The 20,422-nt window shown below is 57.1% G+C and overlaps 1 protein-coding gene across 1 annotated transcript in view; it reads right to left on the bottom strand.

The window, feature by feature from the left end:
* The window catches only part of KIAA0930, a 41,568-nt gene extending 21,146 nt beyond the window's left edge, over positions 1 to 20,422 (bottom strand). The window contains exon 1 of the mRNA XM_079773850.1: positions 20,137 to 20,422. Within this exon, the coding sequence (XP_079629976.1) occupies positions 20,137 to 20,344 (208 nt within the window). The 5' untranslated portion in view covers positions 20,345 to 20,422. The remainder of the gene's footprint in view (positions 1 to 20,136) is intronic.

Below are 20,422 nucleotides of genomic sequence, written 5' to 3'. Positions count from 1 at the left end.
AATTAACCTGGAAAGCGCCCTAAATAGGGATTTGGGATTAGAAGTAAATGTTGGCAAGGAGGCGAGTCTGCAAACGCAGAACCCATGAGCAATGAGGACGGAGGCATCAGGACACCCGGCATCGCCAGCTCCGAGGGGCTGCGCCACGCGGACCTGCTTTTGTAGCCCGTCCTCGAACTTCAGACCTGGGCGAGCCCTCTCCGGACGAGCGGCTTCAGGGACGGAGCGAGGGCACAGGGCCCCCTGAGGCCAGAGCCCGCGCCTCCCCGGCCCGGTCAGTGCTCTGGGACTGGGGTGCCCCAGATTCTGTCTCCTGGACGACACTGAACGGGTGACGAGGGTCAACCGCTCAGCAGGACACCTCAGAGATTTCGGTTCGGCTGCAGGCCAGCGCAGGAAAGCAGTTCTGAGTAAAGCGAGTCATCTTTTTTTTTTCTCTCTCATGAGTCATCATCTTTTGCTGGTGGAGGGTCTTGCCGTCAGTTTGTAAAAAATGCAAGACCTGCGCAGCTCAGTGAGCGAGCTCTGCCTGCGGAGCGGAGGACAGCTGTCCGCCCTGCTCACGACACAGCTCTCACTCCTGACTGCAGGCCCTCGAGGCGGCTCGGTGAGCGGGCGGGGGGGGGGGGGGGGGGGGGGCGGCCCTTGGCTAGCTGCAGCCTGCAGTGTCCAGATAAGGCGAGCAACACCTTGGAATCCTGGGGCTCGCAGGCACCTGGGGCTCACACCCGGCCCCTGTTCTTCCCAAGGCCCCGCGCACAGACACATGCAGGGCGTGGATCCTGGCGCTTTATACCTGAGGATTCAGGGGACCTTCAGGTCACCCGCTGGGAAGCCAGGAAATCAACTCAGACATCTCCCAAACCTTCCCGATACAGTCTGAGCCCCAGGAACCGCCCTGCCCTGGCCCTGACCCTGCACCAGGGGGTAGGGGGTGACAGTGGCCTCCTGAGCTCTGTGTGCTAGGATAACCAGGAAGGACGTCTGGATGAGCCCGTAGTAGGGGCTCCACTTCCCAGCAGAGTGGCAATCTATACTAATAATAGACCAGGGCCGTCACGACCAGACGGACGACCCATCCAGGCGGGAGCTCCACGCAGGTGCACTGGGCCCACCGCCAGGTGTGGGGAAAGCGGAGTCCGGGCGGGAGCGGCCCGAAGCGGTTAGGGCAGGGGCCTGCGGGGTCAGCGAGGCAGGGGAACCAGGTAGGCCCCAGGTCCTTGGGTGCTGCCGGAGGAGCGTGGCCGTCCAGAGTGGGAGAAAAAGCCCTTCTTTGCAGAAGAACGCGGATGGTTTAAACGTGCATAGGGAAACTGTGGGGTACCAACATGGCTATGTCAGTTCCCCGAGCCGCCTGTCGGTGCCCGACCACAGGCTTCACTGTGGGGCGTAGGCCCGGGCGTGGGCCAGGACGTGGCCGTGGCAGCCGGACTCACCCCCGGCGTCGCCTCGGCGTCACGACATCACCACAAGTGGCCATCGCTGCTGGTCTGTGGGCCCCGTGAGCCGGCACCGTGCGTGCTCGGGGCAGTGCTCTCTGTGTTTCCGTGGAAAGGACACCGTATGTGACACCGCTGTGGATTCCTCAAAGGTGAAACGGGGCAGCCTGAACTTGCTAACAACGTGATCTTTTCTCCGTATTTTACCGCACCGTCTTCTCGGGCTCAGGGAACCAGCAGCCCCTGGAGCGCCTGCTTGGCCATCCCACCCAGCCAGACGCCACAGGAAGCACAGAAATGCCAACGCCCCAACGGAACCCGCCGCGAAACAGACCCCAGTTCACACACTGGAGCGGAAACAAGGAAACAGTGGCACCTGTTGCCCTCAGCTGGGACTGTGCCCGCGGGTGAGTCTGTCTGCAGGGTTCCTGCACCCTGGCCGTGGCCCAAAGGCCGAGGAAGCTCCACAAGCCTTGATTCCGGAGTTCCGGATCTCAGCAAGTAGGCAGGTGCACAAAGGTGGAGTGGAAATAGCAAGGTTAGACTGTGAGTGAGTGTGTGCATTTATACACATACATGCCCATTTCCCCGTCTTTTCTGAGCTGTGTGAGAGCATGCTCTACATGACAGGATGCCCGGATACTCCCCTGTGCATTTCCCAAAAGCAGACACTCCTACATAACAATTCTCCACCCGACCACGTGAGGAAATCTCCATTCAAACGGTATTAGGGTTCAGTCCACAGACCCCGTTTGAATTCTGACAACTGTGTCAACCATGTTCGCCACTCCCCACCCCCAGGATCCCATCCTAGGTCCTCTGTCATTCCTGTCCCTGACAGTTTTTCAGTTTTAATTAAAAATCATAGACTTTTGCCCTAAAATAAATTAAATAAATAAAAATAAAGAAAGACCTGTTGGCGCTCCGAGTTAGGAGCCAGCGGTCCCAGATTGTGAGAGGGATGTCCGACTGCTGGTTGAGGCCCTGTGAAGGGTCCCAGATTGGAGAGGGAGCAGGCCGGGCTGAGGGACACCCCTCTCCCCCGCATAAATTTCATGCACCAGGCCACTAGTTTAACATAATTAAACTATTTTCCACAGAGGTGATTCTTTAAATGTACACTGGGAAGGAAGGGAACTTTTATATCTTATAAGGTTTTCCACATTAATGCAAACACAACATGGGGTTAGGGGAAGCCTTTGTCAGCACAGTGTTTAAGGGTAGACTTGGTTCATGTTCTTTTTAAAAAAAAAAAAATTTTTTTTATTGATTTCAGAGAGGAAGGGAGAGGAAGAGAGAGAGATAGAAACATCAATGAGAGAGAATCATTGATTGGCTGCCTCCTGCATGTCCCCCTGCTGGGGAAGGAGCCACAACCGGGGCATGTGCCCTGACCTCCTGGTTCACAGGTCGATGCTCAACCACTGAGCCACACTTTTGACCATTGTCTATTTGGGTAAATGAGCCTCTCAGGTTTCGTTTCCTTATCCATAAAATTGGGAGAAGAGCAGCTCCCTCCTGCGGTTACTATGGAGACCAAATGAGATCCGACAAGGTGCAGGTACAGCACCCGGCCCTCTGCAAACCTCACTGAACGAAGGCTGCTGCTGTCACTATGGGTAACTCGGAACCACTTTCCATCAACTGACCAGGCGTCTGGAGTAATCCTGAACTGGATGTCAGAAGGCATTTCGAACCCACCCCTATTCTTTTCTAGACCACTAAACCACACGGGTTAAACAAGCTCGTAACACTAATCTTCCAAGTGCACAGCCATTAAGCATGATGGTCACGTATAACAATACAGAAAACTGTCCAAGAGCCACTCCCAACAAAGCACACTGGAGTCGAGGCGGAGAAGTTTCTGAGAGGACGATTCTACCGGATCTCGAAGAAAGAGAGAGTTACTCTCACGTCTCCAGAGCCTAAGAAACTTGCAAATTCTTTCAACAAGGAGGCATAACACTCATTCCAAAAACAGTGTGCCTGTGCCTCCCCCCGCCCCCCACGCCCGCACACACACACACACAATTCAGGCTAATCTCACTCCTGGATATGAACATTAAAACCTTGAAATACAGCATTAAAGGGAACCCATCCGTCCACTGAAAGGACATGCCATGAATAAGCAGGATTTAATTCAGGAATACCAGGAAGGTCCAATGTTAGGAAATCTACTCATATATTCACTGTATATTTGTAGTTCAAGTAAGAAATAGCATCTCCACAGATGTAGAACAATAAAGTTCAACTCCCATTCTTGATCTAAAAAATAACTCCCCATAAAATACGAATCTTAACATTGTTGTAAAGACACCAGACATTTAACTAATATAATAGTGAATGTCCACTATAATTGAAAAATAAAAAATAAACAAGTAAAATAAAGGAAATAAGGCACTGCAATGATACAAGGAAGATGCTGAGAACAGACACTGATTTTAAGGTAAAATTAACATTAGTTGTAGATGATGTTATACCTGACCTGAAAATGCAAAGAAAAGAAAAACCTATTAAAAGTTATTCAAACTTCAAAATAGAAATCATACGGTATTTGGGGACAAAAATCACTACATCCAGAAACCAACACTTTTTTTTTTTTAATTTTTATTGATTTCAGAGAGGAAGGGAAAGGGGGAGAGAGAGATAGAAACATCAATGATGAGAGAGAATCATTGATCGGCCGCCTTCTGCACGCCCCCCACTAGGGATCGAGCCCACAACCCAGGCACGTGCCCTTGACCGGAATCGAACCTGGGACCCCTCAGTCCGCAGTCCAACGCTCCATCCGCTGAGCCAAGCCAGCCAGGGCAAAACCAACACTTTTGATAAAAACCAACACTCCTAGCTCTGGCCGGGTAGCTCAGTTGGGAGCATCATCCCGATGCACCAAGGTGGCAGGTTTGAGCCCAGGGGTCAGGGCACATACAAGAATCAACCCATTGTCTGACCAGCATGGCTCAGTGGTTGAGTGTTGACCCATGAACCAGGAGGTCACAGTTCAATTCCTGGTCAAGGCACATGCCAGGGTTGCAGGCTCGATCCCCAGTAGAGGGCTTGCAGGAAGCAGCCGATCCATGATTCTCTCTCATCATCGATGTTTCTATAGCTCTCTCCCTCTCCCTTCTCCTCTCTCTGAAATAAGTAAAAACATATTTTTAAAAAAAGAATCAACTAATGGATGCATGAATAAGTTGAACAACAAGTCTCTCTCTCTCAAATCAATAAATAAAAAAGCAACAACACACAAGCCAACACTCCTAGGTAGAAGCTATATTGGGAGGAGTGGTTATATTGTGTGTTTGTTTTTAAAAAGACTGGAACAACTGAAAAGGTTTACCAAGTTTTTAGCCCAGAACATTCAAATCACAGAGCAATTCTACCTGATTTGATCTATCAAGTTAACATGACCCAAAAGAAAATGCAGGAGAATGTCAAACAGCCAGGAAAACGTAGAAAGAGTGACATGGGGTCATGACCCCTGTCGCGTATTAAAATGCGCTGGAAAGCTAAGTCCCATGTCACCGTCCACCCCAGCTACACATTCCCCGTCAGGGGCGCAGCCATGAAGCCCGGGGCTGCCCGAAGCCGCTGTCACGCCGTGGAGGAGGGCCACCTGCAGAGAGGAAGGGCCAGGGACGCCCGAACGGAGCTGGAGGGCGAGGGGGACACCGTCCTTAGCACTGGGGACTGCTTTTCTTCTGGAGGTTTCAACCGCCCGTAACTTTCTCCTTTTGGTTTCTTCACTTGTAAGCAAAAGAATCCCAACAAATGCAATACTCAAGACTCACCAACTTAAAACAAAACCCAAAACCTAAAAGCCTCCCTTGACCCCCACATCACCCTGTAGCTACGGCCTCGCCAGAAGCTGATTCCAATCAGAACTTTTCGGCCCTCTTTTTCTTGGACCTATTTGTTCATTTATGGACTAGAGGCCCGGTGCACAAAATTTGTGCACTGGGGCGGGGGGGGGGGAAGGTCCCTCAGCCCAGCCTGCCCCCTCTCACAGATTGGGAGCCCTCAAGGGATGTCCTACTGATGGCTTAGGCCGCACTCCGGCCACCGTCTGGCCTCCCTCTGCGGGAGGTGACCAGGCTGATCAGGGGAAGGCGGCAGCCCCATCACCCCGCTGCTGCTGCCACTGCTGGCCGCCGCAGCCGCCAAGGTGTTTTCATCAACACGGACTCCAGTCCCTTCACCATGAAAAAATGACAACTTTCTCTGGGCATTTTCAAGATGTGTCTTTCACAGGATATGACATTTCTTTCTTTCTTTTCTTTTTATCCTCACCTGAGGATATGTTTCCATTGATTTTTAGAGAACGTGATAGAGAGGGAAAGACAGAGAGAAACATCAATGTGAGAGAAACACTTTGATTGGTTGCCTCCTGCATGAGCCCTGGCCAGGGAGGAGCCTGCAACCTAGGTACATGCCCTTGATCAGAATCGAACCTGGACCCTGCGGTCGGCAGGCCGAGGCTCTATCCACTAGCCAAACCGGCTAGGGAAGGATATGACATTTCTTAGCCCTCCAGCAGCGGACTTTTGTTTTTTCCTCCAGGAGTGAGGTGGAAAAACCCTACATCACCTTCTTGGATTCTTATTACCCAAGTGACCAAGAACAGTGTGTGTGGTGTACAGGGAGCTTAGCCAATGAGCGGTCAGAAAAGGTGTTTCCTCTGCAGCTCACGCGCAAAGGCCCCCTGCATTGTGTCCACTGGGCTGGGGGCGTGCTGCCTGCCCAGACACACGCCCTCCCTCCCTCCACGGCCGGGACGCAGGACGCTATGGGTGCTGCCATCTTTGTGATGGAGTGATGGTTAATTTGCATATCACCCTTTTATTAGATTAGATGTGTCAGTTTCTACCATCACTCCCCGCCTCCCGCCTCCCGACCCCGCAGAACTCTCCGACTTTATCTCTGTACCGTTTCATCAGTTCTATCTCCAAACAAACCTGGGAGCCAACACTTTTCATGAAGGACTCTCGCGCCCGGCCCAGCCGCTGCCAGACCCGCCTATACTGCCCAGCCTCCTCTGGACCCCATGCTTAGGTCAGCCCTCGTCACTTCCCCGCTCAAAATCCTCCGGGAGGCTTACAGCCTCACCTCCCTCGGGCTCTTTACTCAAGTGTCCAGCTCCTCGGGGAGGCCTCCCCAAACCACCCCACTAAACGGCAAAGCCCACCCCACACCCCGTCCCACCTCGGCTTGCCTTCCCTCCGCAGCACTGGTCACCGAGGCCACAGGATAAACGTGACTATTGTTTGCTCCCATCCTTCCCTGGCACAGGAGCCAGCAAACTTCTTCTGTTAAAGTCCCAAACAGAAAATACCTGAGGCTCCGCAGACCACATGGTCCTGTCTCTGCTTCAGAACCAGCCAGTGTCACACGGAAGCACTGCGCATGGCTGGGCTCCAGTGGAGGTTTATTTACAAACACAGGCGGCAGGTGGGCGTCAGCCTGGGCGCAGTCTGCCCAGACCTGCCCTTCGAGAACCGGGCTGTTTTAACCGAGAGCACGTGAGCGCCACGACGTCTGAATACTTTCCTCTTCGGTTTTGTTCACGGATGGATTCTCCGTCCCTAGACTACTGTCTGACCAACAGGAAACAGTAAATATGGGCTAACTGCATGGATAATGAAACGAACTAAGTGATTAACGACAGCGAGGTGGTGCTGGCACGTCATTACACAGATCAATGGGACCGAAAAGAGAGGACAGAAATAGAACTAAAACGCATGGTCATTTAATTGACATAAAGACGCCACGTCAGCTCACTCAGATGAAGGTGATTGTGCTTTATTTCGCACTCGACAGCCGGTCCTGGGACAGCCGGCTACTGAGGAAAAAGAGAAGGCGGAGTCGCTGCTCAGGCCCAAACAAATCCCAAGAAGATCACAACTTTTAAATGTTCTAACTAAAACCATTTAAAAAAAATAAACCACGAGTTAATTTTTCTATTCTCTCAGAGAGAAAAGCCTTTCTAAGTAAAGCACAAAAGCCATTAAAGAAAACAATGATAAACCACATAAGAAATCTCCACAGAGATAAAAACCCACACACCATACGCGGGGAAAGGTTGAAACCCTCCGTGAGGGCTGAGTGCCTTAACAATACCACGTTCCGTACGATGCCCACGAACATGGAACAGAATGAAAGCAAAGAGGGATACAAATGGCTTGTAGAACAGGAACCACACTCGACTTCCTACAATTAGAGAAATGTAAACGAAAACTATTTTTTCTCACCTACCCAAACACCCGATGACACTCCAGGTTCAAGAGGGTGTGAATGGACATGGATGTCACACCTGACAGTGGAAGGTGGACTGATAAAATCTCTATGGAGCTCTAGCTGGTGTGGTTCAGTGGTTAGAGCATCGGCCTGCACACCGAAGGGTCATGGGTTTGATTCCTAGTCAAGGGCATGTACCTGATTTTTTGGGGAGGGAGGAGAAAATGGTGGCCAAATAGGCAGATCTTTCTTGCACCTTCTCCCAGGGCCAGACTGGAAATAAAACTAAAGTGGGGAACATACACCCAGAATTACCAACTGAGGTCTCTTCAATAAATGGTGTTGGGAAAATTGGACAGGTACATGCAAAAAAAAAAAAAAATGAAACTAGACCACCAACTTACACCATACACAAGAGTAGACTCAAAATGGATAAAAGACTTAAACCTAAGTCATGAAACCATAAAAATTTTAGAAGAAACCACAGGCAGCAAAATCTCAAACATCTCTCATGGCAATATGTTTGCCAATACATCTCCTAGGGCAGTAGTCGGCAAACGACAGCTCGCGAGCCACATGCGGCTCTTTGGCCCCTTGAGTGTGGCTCTTCCACAAAATACCACGGCCTGGGCGAGTCTATTTTGAAGAAGTGGCATTAGAAGAAATTTAAGTTTAAAAAATTTGGCTCTCAAAAGAAATTTCAATCGTGGTACTGTTGATATTTGGCTCTGTTGACTAATGAGTTTGCCGACCACTGTCCTAGGGCAAAGGAAACTAAGGAGAAAATAAACAAATGGGACTACATCAAAATAAAAAGCTTCTGCACAGCAAAAGAAACCATCAACAAAACAACAAGAAAGCCCACTGCATGGGAGAACATATTTGGCAATGATACATCTGATAAGGGGTTAATTTCCAAAGTATATAAGGAACTCATACAACTTAACAAAAGGAAGACAAACAATCCAAATAAAAAATGGGCAAAGGACCTATAAACAGACATTTCTCCAAAGTGACATACAGATGCCAAGAGACAGATGAAAACATGCTCAAAGTCACTAATCATCTGAGAGATGCAAATTAAAACAACAACGAGGTACCTATCACCTCACACCTGTCAGAACGGCTACCATCAACAAATGACAAGTGCTGGCGAGGATGTGGAGAAAAAGGAACCCTCGTGCCCTGCTGGTGGAATGCAGACTGGTGCAGCCTCTGTGGAGAACAGTATGGAGTTCCTTCAAAAAACTAAAAGTGGAACTCCCATTGGACCCAGTGATCCCACTTCTAGGAATATATCCTTAGAAACCCGAAACACGACCAGAAAAAAGGTATGCACCTCTGTGTTCATAGTAGCACAACTGACAATAGCTAAGATTTGGAAACAGCCCAAGTGCCCATCAGCAGATGAGTGGGTAAAAAGCTGAGGTACACTTACACAATGGAATACTATAAAGCAGTGAAAAAGAAGGAACTCTTACCATTTGCAACAGCATGGAGGGACCTGGAGAGTATTATGCTAAGCGAAATAAGCCAGTCAGAGAAAGATAAATATCACATGATCTTACTCATATGTGGACTCTAATGAATAAAATAAACTGATGAACAAAACAGATCCAGAGACATAGAAACATGGAACAGACTGACGAATATCAGAGGGAAGACAGGGGTGGGTGGTGGGTGGGGAGAAATTAATAGGGGAACTTATAAGTGTACTAGAGGCCCAGTGCATGAATTCGTGCACCAGTGGGGTCCCTTGGCCTGGCCTGTGGGATAGGGCCAAAACCGGCTCTCCAACATCCCCCGAGGGGTCCTGGATTGTGAGAGGGCGCAGGCCAGGCTGAGGGACCCCACCAATGCACGATCAGGGCCGGGGAGGGACACGGGAGGTTGGCCCGCTGGGGAGGAACCGTGGGAGGGCTCCAGGGTGTGTCTGGCCTATCTTGCTCAGTCCCAATGGGCTGGACCCCAGCAGCAAGCTAACCTACCAGTAGGAGCATCTGCCCCCTGGTGGTCAGTGCACATCATAGCAAGCGGTTGAGTGGCCTTAGCATATCATTAGCATATTACACTTTGATTGATTGAACGGATAACTGGACACTTGGCATATTAGGCTTTTATTAGACAATAGTGTGGTGAAGGCCTGGGAAGGACGGGTGTGGGGTGGAGGGGAGTCAATGGGGAAAAAAGCAAAGGAGACATCTGTAATACTTTCAACAATAAAAGTAAATGAAAAAAAAAGAGCATGTACCTGGGTTGCAGGTTCAATACTTGGCTCCAGGTCATGGCCCATGCGGGAGGCAACCAATCTCTCTCTCCTTCTCCCCCGCCCCACTATCTCTAAAAAAATTAATGGAAAAAATAAACTCGGGCCCTGACCAGTTTGGCTCAGTGGATAGAGCGCCAGCCTGTGGACTAAAAGGTCCCAGGTTCGATTCCGGTCAGGGGCATGTACCTTGGTTGCAGGCACATCCCCGGTAGGAGGTGTGCAGGAGGCAGCTGATCGATGTTTCTCTCTCATCGATGTTTCTAACTCTCTTTCCCTCTCCCTTCCTCTCTGTAAAAAATCGATAAATTAAAAATAAATAAATAAATAAATAAAAATAAACAAACAAACTCGGCTGAGAATGAACAACAACAAAATCCCTACAGAGGGACTTTGTGCAACAACACCCACAAATGCTTACACCTCGACCAGCTGTTCCAATCGGGGCCTTCCCGCAGTCTCACGCCCACGTGTGACGTTACGTAATGACCATGGCACGCCTGCAGCCACATGACCATGGCCGCGCACACCCACGCGCCATGGACTGCAGCGGGAAGCGAGCTCAGCAGCCAAGGCTGGCCTGGCCTGGCCTGGGCTTTAACGTGGAGCGGAGCCTCTGGGCAGCGACCTGTCCTCTGCCCTGCTGGAGGGGAGATTGGACGGAGGGAATGTGACTCTGGAAACTCAGGGTTCAAGTCCATGAAAACATAAATTCCTCCTCCTCCATGTGAGTCTCAGCAAATGCCTCTCCTTGCGACATCTCAAGAACTCCACTTCCTCCAACAACAGACAGGGACACGGAGGGCACCCCGCAATAACATCACCCTCCGATAACATCACCCTCGGATAACATCACCACTCGGAGAAGCAGGTTTACCAGTCGCCCTGGGGCACACAGCTGGCTGGAGCTGGAACCGGAAGCCACTGACCCCACCTCATTCCAGCCGGGCACACCTCTGAGTGCCACTTAGAGGCGGTGCTCGGGGCTCGGGGCTGGGGCGGTGAGGGTGACCGGCATCTAGCACGTCCCTGACCCTGGAGCGCGTCAGCACGCAGGGCAGCCGCCTGGGCAATGGCAGGAGCGCAGGTGTGTGCCCTGAGCCCATAGGCACGTCAGGGTGTCAGGGTGTCAGGGAGGCGCCCTGAGGAGGGGGTTTCCGCTGAGGGCTCAGAACTACGGGTTCAGTGGGCAAAGCAGGGCACGGCGCTGCAGGCCCGCGGCGGGGGACCGAGGCGAGGACAGGAAAAGGCCCAGGATGCTGAGCGAGAGCCGGAGCTGGGGCCGACCCCACCTCAGACCTCCTCTCTGGCGGGGGCTGGGTGGGTACCTCAGAGGGCTCGGGACCCTCAGGGTGTGGCGGGGAGGGGTTGAGGGAAGCCTCTCGGGAGTGTGGAGAGTGGACGGAGGACCCCTGACCCACTTAAGTAGATGCCCGGTGCTGTCGGAACAAGGGCTGGCCAGGTGCCTCCTGCGAGCTCGCTGGCTCAGCAGCCTCTGCCCGGCCTGGCCCCGCCCCCAAAATGGGGGTCAAGTGTCCTCTTTGGGGAGCGTCCAAGGCGGCGCCGGCCCTTCCCCGCGGGCGGCCAGCGCCCAGTGAATAGGCCTGTGTGTCCCTCAATAGCCCTTTCAGACCCGTGCCTCGGTGCCCTTTGCTGCCGAGCCCCTCCCTCGGGCACAAAGTCCAAGGAGCTGCCCGGGGCCAGCACTGCCCCGAGGAGGCCTGCGCTGGGAAGCGGGTCCCAGGGGTCCCCACGTGAGCACCCCACAGGCCGGCTGCTCCTCTGCGCCGGCCTAAGGGGCGAGGGGTTTCAGCGATGCAAAGTGGCAGAACCAGGACCAGCTCACCCCCTGCCGCGCCCTGCCTTCTTCCGTGCAGAGGCCTGGCCCCTCTGCCAGGCCCAGCACCCCAGGCCCTGCGGAGGGGGACCCCGGTGAGGTGAGGACGGAAAAGGACCTCTCCAGGCAGCCCCCCGAACGCCGAGGTGTGGCCCCAGCCCCCGCCTTCTTCCTGACGGAGGCCCAGGCGGCCTGCCTGTGACAGTAGCTCCGCTGTCACCTCCCAGGACGGGAGGGGAAGGGTCCACTTCCGCGAGCCCTGTGCCTCCTGTCCCCAAGCACTCCATCCCTCCCGTTGGGGGGCACCCCCCCACGCTACTGTACCGGCTTTGATCGCCACCAAACCCCACGCGATGAAATTACTACCTCCGTTTAACTGATGAGGAAACCGAGCTCCAGGCCTGAGTCACTGTCTGATGTCACTCTGCGAGGAGTGGCAGAGCCAGACGACAGCCCACACCTCAACCAAAACCCTGCCCCAAATGGAGCCTCGGCACACGGGCTCCTACCCACTGGCTCAGCGCCCTGCCGTCCAGGGTGACCTCAGACCCCGCACAGGGCAGGGCCACGCAGGGAGTCCTCGGAACAAACATGTGACTGACAAACCTCCGGCTTTCAGTCTGCTCAGGGAATGATGGAGCGGCTTCGAATCTCACCCAGAGCCCGCACCAGCCATAACCTCACCCTCGCTCCGGCCTTACATGCGCACACGGCTGCGAAATTCCCCAAGTGCTCTTTCCATCCTCGCATCCCAAATGGGATCTCCAATAAGCCAGGCGACGCTGGGTCAGGAGTTCAGGCCGGGCTCAGCCAGCACCCGCCCTGCGCCAGGCCCTGGGGCCAGTGAGGAAGAAGCCTGACCCTGACCTCAAGGCTGCTTTCATGGGGTGGGGCTTCGGCCCCGGCAGCCCTCGGCCCGCAGTTCCGAAAGCAATCCTGCAGACTCTGCGAACAGCAATGCCTGCACCCTGCAGCCTGCGGCCTGTGACCCCGGGCTCCCTGCACGGCTCCCTGCCCGCCTCCGCCCTGCCTGCGCAGTCAGCGCCAGTGTCCCCACGCTCCAAGTCCCTCTCCTGGGAGCCCCATCGCCGTGGCCCCGTTCACACTGCTGACTCACTGCTTCGCTCTGACACACAAAGGCCTCCCAACGAGCTGCTGTCCTCCTGAGCAATCTCCCGGCTTCCTCAGACACCCACACAGGGGCCCCACCCCAGACAGGAGCGGTGACCCGGCCACCGCAACGCCCGCCTCCCCTCCGCTCCCCAACTGCCTGGGGTCACCGGCCAGTCAACCTCCCACCTCCTCCCGCCTTCACCACCATGGCGACGTGGCATGAGGCAGGTTCCAGAATCCTGGAAGCTGCAAGAGATGCTGCCACCTGCTCACGGTATGGGGAGACACTGAACCCCGTCAGAGGGACTCGGGCGTGCGCATGCACCACGCACTCATTTCTGCACACCTCCTCACTGAGCCAGGCTTGGACCCGCCCGACCCACCCGCCAGCTGAGGCCGCCACAGGGACTGCCTTGCTCACTGCGGTGCCTGGCACCCAGCTCCCACGGGCTCTCCGGGTTCGGGCAGTTCACGAAGCACCCGACCCCTCCCAGCAGAAAGCTGACAACACGCTGCATGAACTCTCAGCGCAGCTGGCCCGACACCGAGGGACAGCAGGCCCTTCCGTGGTCCTACCTCCAAAGTCACCGGGCGTCCTCCCTCCGGAAACCAGACAACCCCCCACCCCCCCACCCCCACCCCCCAGAGGCCGTTCTCTCGCTTTCCCCAGGTGAGGAACTGGGGCCTCGGGCCCCTTGCCCAGTTCCTGCCCTCGGCTGCGCGGTGGCCTCAGAAGGGCCAGCCCCCCCGCCTCTGGCACGTCCCCTTTACTCCCGCTGCTACAGCCTCCTTCCCCGTGAAGAGCAGGGGCTGGGGAGGCCGCACACACAGGAGGGCCCTCCTGGGCGAGATGGGCAGGGGAGTGCGAATGGACAGGCAGCAGCCGCGCGTGTGGGACACCTGGGCCCCAGACCGGCTCTGGGCCCTGAACTAAAGCCTCAGTCTCTCGCGAGTCTCATCGTCCTCACCAGCCAGCGGGCATGTGCCCTTGGTCACAGGGTGGCCGTGGGAAGGACACAATGCCAGGCGCGCAGTAGCAGGAGGAGGGGCTCTCCGGCCCAGCCCGCCCGGGAGAGAAGCGGCCTCGCTGGGCTCAGGGCAGACGCCGGGCGCAGAGCCTCGGGCTGCAGACGGCTTCACCCTGCACCGGGCAGCACGCAGCTGGCACGTCTGGCTCTTCAGGCTTTGCTACAGGAGCAAGGATCCTGGGGGCTGAGCAACAGCTGATGAGCTGCTGGGGGTGGGGGTGGGGGCAGCTCCCCTCCTCCCGGGGGGAGGGGCAGGAGGAACCTGCAACCCTTGGCCCCACCTCCCTGGCAGGTGGCACAGTCTCCAGATCACCTGGGGTGGCACCAGCCATTACAGATAAACGGGCACCGGGAGGACGGACCCGGGGCAGAGCTGGGGGCTCGGGGGTGTGAAACCTACAGCCCAGGCTGCTAAAGAAACCTTCCCCGTGCACAGACCTTTATGCAAATGAAGAGGTTTGTTGCAAAGGATTCATAATCGTGCAAAACTAAGCTCAGTTTCCCACAGATCCGACCAATTAGGAAGTTACGGCTCATCCACTCAGCTATCTTGCAGTCACTTAAATAGTGTGGAGAGTTTGAACCACGTGAAAAATGTTTTAGGAATTCTAAGTAAGAAAGCATGATTAAGAAACTCTATGTAGACAATATCAAGTGTTTGTTAAAAAGCTTTATAAAGACTGGAAAGCAAGACTTTGCAAAGTTCATAAGTAGTGTGCCTCTGGGTGATTGGAACTATGAGTAATTTTTTCCCCATTTCTTATATTTTCCAGTTTCTGTTATGTGCATGTGACATTTTTTTTTAATTGGAAAAAATTGAGGGGTTTTTCTTTTCTTTAAATATATTTTTATTGATTTTAGAGAGGGAGAGAAACATCAATGATGAGAGAGAACCATTGATTGGCTGCCTCCTGCATGTCCCCCACTGGGGACCAAGCCCTCAACCCGGAATCGAACCCGGGACCCCTCAGTCCACAGGCCAACGCTCTATCCACTGAGCTGAACCTAGTAGGGCAAAATTGGGGGGTTTTGAGGCTGTTTTTTAACAAGTGGCTCACAGCTGGTCTGATACTCAGGAGCCTGCCCAGCGCAAGAAGCGAGTTTACATGAGGACAGCAAAGGCTGCGAGCTGGGGGACGTATCTTGGCCCAGGCCATGGAGCAGGCCTGGAGGCCAGCCTGGGAGAGGGGGAACACGGGGTGGTGCCAACACAGCTGACCACCCTCTCACCTTGCAGGGTGTCCCTGCAGCTGTGACCCTCGTTTCTTGAAGGTGTGAGGTCCAACGCCCTCAGGTTTCCCAGGAGGCCGCAGCCCCTGCTCCGGGAGAGAACCACACTGGCAGATGGAGGCCGGAACCCACAGGCCTTTAACTAGGCCAGGAACCGGAAGAGGCCCAGCTCCACATCCCCACTTCCTCCCCGCGCCACTGGCCCGGCACCGGCTCTGCCTCCCGAGGGTCGGGGCCCCCAAACCGTCCCCAGGGACGGCAGAGCAGTCTGAGCTCGGTGTGAATCCAAGCCTCGTTCCAGGTGCGGGCGCGGCCGGTACCCTTCACGACGACAGCAGCATGGGGGCAATCCCGTCCCCTCACGCTGCCAGCGGCTGTGCTGTCGCTTCTCTGCCACCCCAGCACCCTCCAGACGTTGCCGTGTCCACTTGACAGATGGCGACACGGAGGCCTTGAAGGGCCACATGTTTGGGCCCCACAGACTTCCCTTCCAGCCACAGGCCCCGCTCCAGTCCCCCACCCGCCTCTGCACCCAGCGCCGCTGCACCCAGCATCAGGGCCAGGCCGACGGGTGCCCTTTCCCAGTTCACAGGGTGCTGGCAGGTGCTCAGCACCGTGGAGAGGCTCATGGGGGGGGGCAGTTCCCCCCTCATTCCTCTGGCTCACTCCAGGAACTCTGCAAAATGGCCATTCGCATCTGACCGGCCTCAGCGGGAGCCTCATGGCCCCCCAGCTCTGCACCTCCCGGCTACCTGCCCTTGGGCGAGTCACTTTCCTCTCTGAAGCTTGGTTTTCTCAGCCGCAAAGTGGGTAAGAACAGAAGCTCCCGGCGGGAGACCTGCCGCAGGTACAGAGCGGCTGGCACACACACGGCCCCTCTGGTACTGGCCACCCCACAAACCCAACACCCGACAAGCTCCTGCAGGTCCGGCCAAGGAAGTGCGAATTCTCAGCCCGGCATTCGGGGCCCCAAACCACCCTGCAAGCCGCGTTAGCCTGTCCTGCTCCGTCCAGGCCCGTGCTGTCCTGCCTCAGTCCCTCTCAAAGGCCACACACTGCACACCCCCTCCCCCAGCCTCGGTGGCTCCCTTCTCTGTGCCCCCAACAGGCACACACTCACACCTCAGCCTGGGCCCTGCCCCAATCCACCCTGTGCCGGGCAGCTGGGCACACCTGTATGGCCGGGCTGCCGGCACCAGAGGACAGGAGTGGGGGGCCGCACCTCTGCCCAGAGCCTGGGCTCAGACAGATTCTGGCGCTTACCAGCCATGGGACTGGGGGCGTGTTACTTCACCTCTATCACCGATTCATTATCGGCAAAACGAGTAGCGTACCCTGGCCTAGCTGGTGTGGCTCAGTGGACAGAGCGTCGGCCTGCGGACTGAAGGGTCTCAGGTTCGATTCCGGTCAAGGGCACATGCCCGAAGTTGTGGGCTTGATCCCCAGTGTGGGGCGTGCAGGAGGCAGCCGATCAATAATTCTCTCTCATCATTGATGTTTCTCTCTCTCTCTCCCTCTCCCTTCCTCTCTGAAATCAATAAAAATACATATTAAAAAAAAAAAAAAAGAGTAGAGTACCCTGATACCTACCGGGCAGTATTATTTTGAGGACAAAAGGAAATAGTGAACATAAAGCACGCCTTTTGCCCCACAGCCTTACAAACCTAGAATTCCCAGGCTACCTAACAGGAGTTGACAGCCCAGCAATGCCCACCCTCACACGCTCCTGTGGCCAGGCACGTCCACGTGGCCTGGCGGGCGTCAGTGTCCTGCTGCCCCTGTGGGAAGGGAGCCGCCGCCCAGCACGCCTGGACTGATGTCCAGGGCCCGGGAGAAGGCCAGGCCCCAGAGGGGGGTCAGGGGACAGCCTCCCTTGGTCCGGATGTCTGCATCGCACATCTGGGCACTGGCCCCCTCATGCTGCCCAGCTCAGGTCCCGAAGGCCCACAGACGCCACCTCCGCCAGCCGGCATGGCTCACCCGCTGCCTGGAATGACAAGCAGCTTCCTGTGGACAAATCACCGAGGTCCTGCCAGTAGTGGCCTTTCCTCCGCAGTCACCTGCGCACCCGGCTGCTCCCGGCTCACGGTGCCCTCCCACCAGGCGGGGACCAGGGCCGATCCCCCTCTCCAAACCGCCGTGCCGTTCGAGGCAGGTCTGGCTCCACAAGGTGCCTTTCATCATGACAGCCAGCGGCAGGGGGCGGCCGCCGCCCCGCTCACAGACACACACTGTGACTCAGAACCGCCACAGCTTGTCCAGCGCCAGGCGTCTCCACCACAGCCTCCCCGACACTTTGAAAACAGCCTCAGAGAGTACGGCACAGTTCACAAGAACCTACGCCGAGTTCAACCACAACAACCTGCGAGGCTTCAATTCGTTCCCGACTGGAACAGGTGGTCACAGCTGTGGCGGGGAGATGAGCGGGTTCCTGAGCCACTGGACGTACACGGGGCTCGGGGCCCGCGTTCCGGGGTCACGGCTGGTGCTCGGGCCAGCCCTCGGGTCCTCTCTCTACTCTGGGCGTGAGGTCACCACTCAGCTGGCCCCTCTCTGGACACCCCACGTCTCATCTGAAGAATGAGAGGCGGGAACATGAGCCCTTCGAGGCGGCTAGGTTCCACTCTCCTTGGCCCCCCACACCCTCCGTTTCCCAGCCCAGAAAGCAGCTCTCTCCGTGTTCACCGGGCCCCCGGTCTGCACGTGCCTGTGCGGACGCGGAGGAGACGCAGACTGGGCAGTGCCCGCGGGGGTCCCTTGCTGACCAGGGAAGAGCCGCACAGAGCTTCACAGCGCCACCAGCACCCTGAGCGTCCAGCGGACACGCACCCAGTCCACAGGCGCAGGCGGGGGGCAGGGAGCGGCAGAGGGCTCCGAGGCTCGAGGGGAGACCTGAGGGGTTTGCAGGGCAGGTGAGTAGGGGTGGCCTTCCGGGCAGAGAAAACGGCAGGCGTAAGGGTGCAGCCCTCAGAGCAGGGCCGAGTTCAGGCGAGTACGGGGGCAGGGGGAGGGGTAAGACAGGGACCTGTGAGGAGGGAGGACTGGAGGCCGGGAGAGGAAACAGAGGAATAGCGTGACCAGCAGGCTCTGCCCTGGGCCTACGACCAGGGGCCAGTTCACTAGGGGCCACTTCTCACCAGGTGCAGCACAGTAGGTGCAGCAAGGCCTGGCTGGGGACATGGGGGGGGGGGGTGCAGGATCTGGGGTCAGACCGACTGAAGGTCAATCCCAGCTGTGCCACAGCCTCACTGGTCGTCCCTGGGCAAGCCTCTTGCCTCTCGGAACCTCAGGCACCTCTTCGGTGACTTGGAAAGAAGATTCCAGCAGCAAATTGACAGCACCCAGAAGGCACCTGGCACACAGTAGGGACTCAGCGAATGCCAGCTGCTGGAGCAAACTGTTATTGTTCTTAGGGGATGGCCCTCGGGGCGGGGACTAGCGGCGGGGAGATGCTCAGGGGGTCAGAGGGCAGTGGGAGCACGTGGGCAGGGGCGTGGGCAGGGGCGTGGGGAGGGGCTGCCCGGAGCTGCTGAGCAAAGGGCTGAAGGGCTAGAGCAGATGGTCCCTCAGACCCCTCCCATTTCAGACCTTCTGTGCCAGCTGACAGGTGGGCATACAGCCTGGCACACAGTAGGTGCTCAGTGAATGTCCGCTGAACGAATTAATGCGGACCCTTCCATTTCTGCTCAAAACTAAGTTGTGACACTTCTCAGACAAGAAACCTATGTCCTCGTCCACCCCCACTTTGTAGGCACCCCCCTCCCCCCACCCCCACCCGCACAAGAGCAAAGCTTCGCTCCAGGGCAGGCCGGCGGGACCTGCTCCCGGAGGAGGGGTGTCAGGCTCAGCCTGCCTTCCACACAAAGGAGAACCGGCAAGATTTCCTCTCCCCTCCACCCTCCAGGGCGGGGCCTGCTGAGGGGCCTGGCCCGGGGGGCTGCCCTGTCCCTGCGGCCTTGTGCCTTTAAGGGGGAGGCGTGGGCTCTCTGGGGCTCAGTTTCCCCGGCGGTGAATGGAGGGTTAACTGGCACACGCTCCCAGGCTGACATTCCTTCCCCACCATGCTGTCGCCTCCTCAGCAATCCCCAGCCCAGAGCGGGATGAGGGTGGGGTGGGGGCGGCAGACAACGTGCTATGAAGTCATTCCCGCAGGAAGAAGGGAGGGGTCTCTTCGTGAAGAAAATGGCAAACCCCACACCCCAGGGGAGGGGGCTGCTCCGGATCCATCCGCACGGATGACCTCACACCCAGCCAAGTCCGAGACCCCACCCACACCTGCAGTAGCAGCTCTTCCCAACAATACGGCACCCACCCCACCCACCGGCGCGTCTATGACCTGGGCCCCGGGGGCAGCCCCGCCCAGAGGGGCAGCTGCCCGGCTCCCTCTGCCAAGCGGGGGGTTCAGAGGACCACAGCCCAACAGGTCCCCGATCGGAGCGAAGGGCCCAGACAAGGGCAGGACAAAGGCTCGGGAAGCGGGACGTGGCCTCCTTGTCCGCGGGGGGCAGTGCCCAGGGCACACCTGCAGGGAGGTCTGCCAGAGCCGTGGGCCCCGGTTCCGCAATGAGCTGGGGGTCTCCCCAAATCCAGCGCCCACTCTCTGCAGCGGCCCCGAGGCCCCGAGAGGACTTCCTGGAGCAGCAAGGGGCCTGGCAGCGCCACGGAAAGGAAGGAGGAAGACGAGCCGGAGGAGACACCGATGACCCGGGAAATAAAAGGAGCCGGGAGCAGGGCCTGGGAGCCGCTCCCGGGACCAAAATCGGGGACGGAGGCAGAGGGCCCAGGAACGACCCAGGCGCGGGGACCTGGGGGCGCAGGAGGGAAACACGACCCGCAGGGAGCCCCGCAGACACGCGCAGGGACAGAGACAGACAGAGACAGAGACAGAGACACACCGAGACACGCACGGGACGGAGACGCGCGGACACCGGAGGCGCGCACAGCCCGGCCCTCCGGCCCCGCCGCCCCGGCCCCGCCGGCCGCACTCACCGAGGCCGCCGACCTCGCGGCGCAGGCTGAGGCGGCCGCGCTCCTCCGCAATGGCGCGCAGCATGCGCTGCAGCGAGCGCTCCTCGGCCTCGGCGCCGCCCGCAGGCTCGGGGGAGGCGGCGGCGGGCAGGACAGGTGGCCCGACCCGGAGCCCCGCGGGCGCGGGCGCCGAGGCGCAGGCCCAGCCCGGCGGCCGCGCAGAGGCCATGCCGGGCCCCGGCTCATCGCCCGCGCCGCGCCCGCGGGGACACCCGGCGTGCCCCGCCGCCCCCGCCCCGGCGCCGCC

The sequence above is a fragment of the Cnephaeus nilssonii genome, assembly GCF_951640355.1.
Source record: "Cnephaeus nilssonii genome assembly, chromosome: 6".
Lineage (NCBI taxonomy): Eukaryota > Metazoa > Chordata > Mammalia > Chiroptera > Vespertilionidae > Cnephaeus > Cnephaeus nilssonii.
The sequence above is the reverse complement of the archived record's forward strand: the minus strand, read 5'-3'. Positions and strand labels throughout refer to the sequence as shown.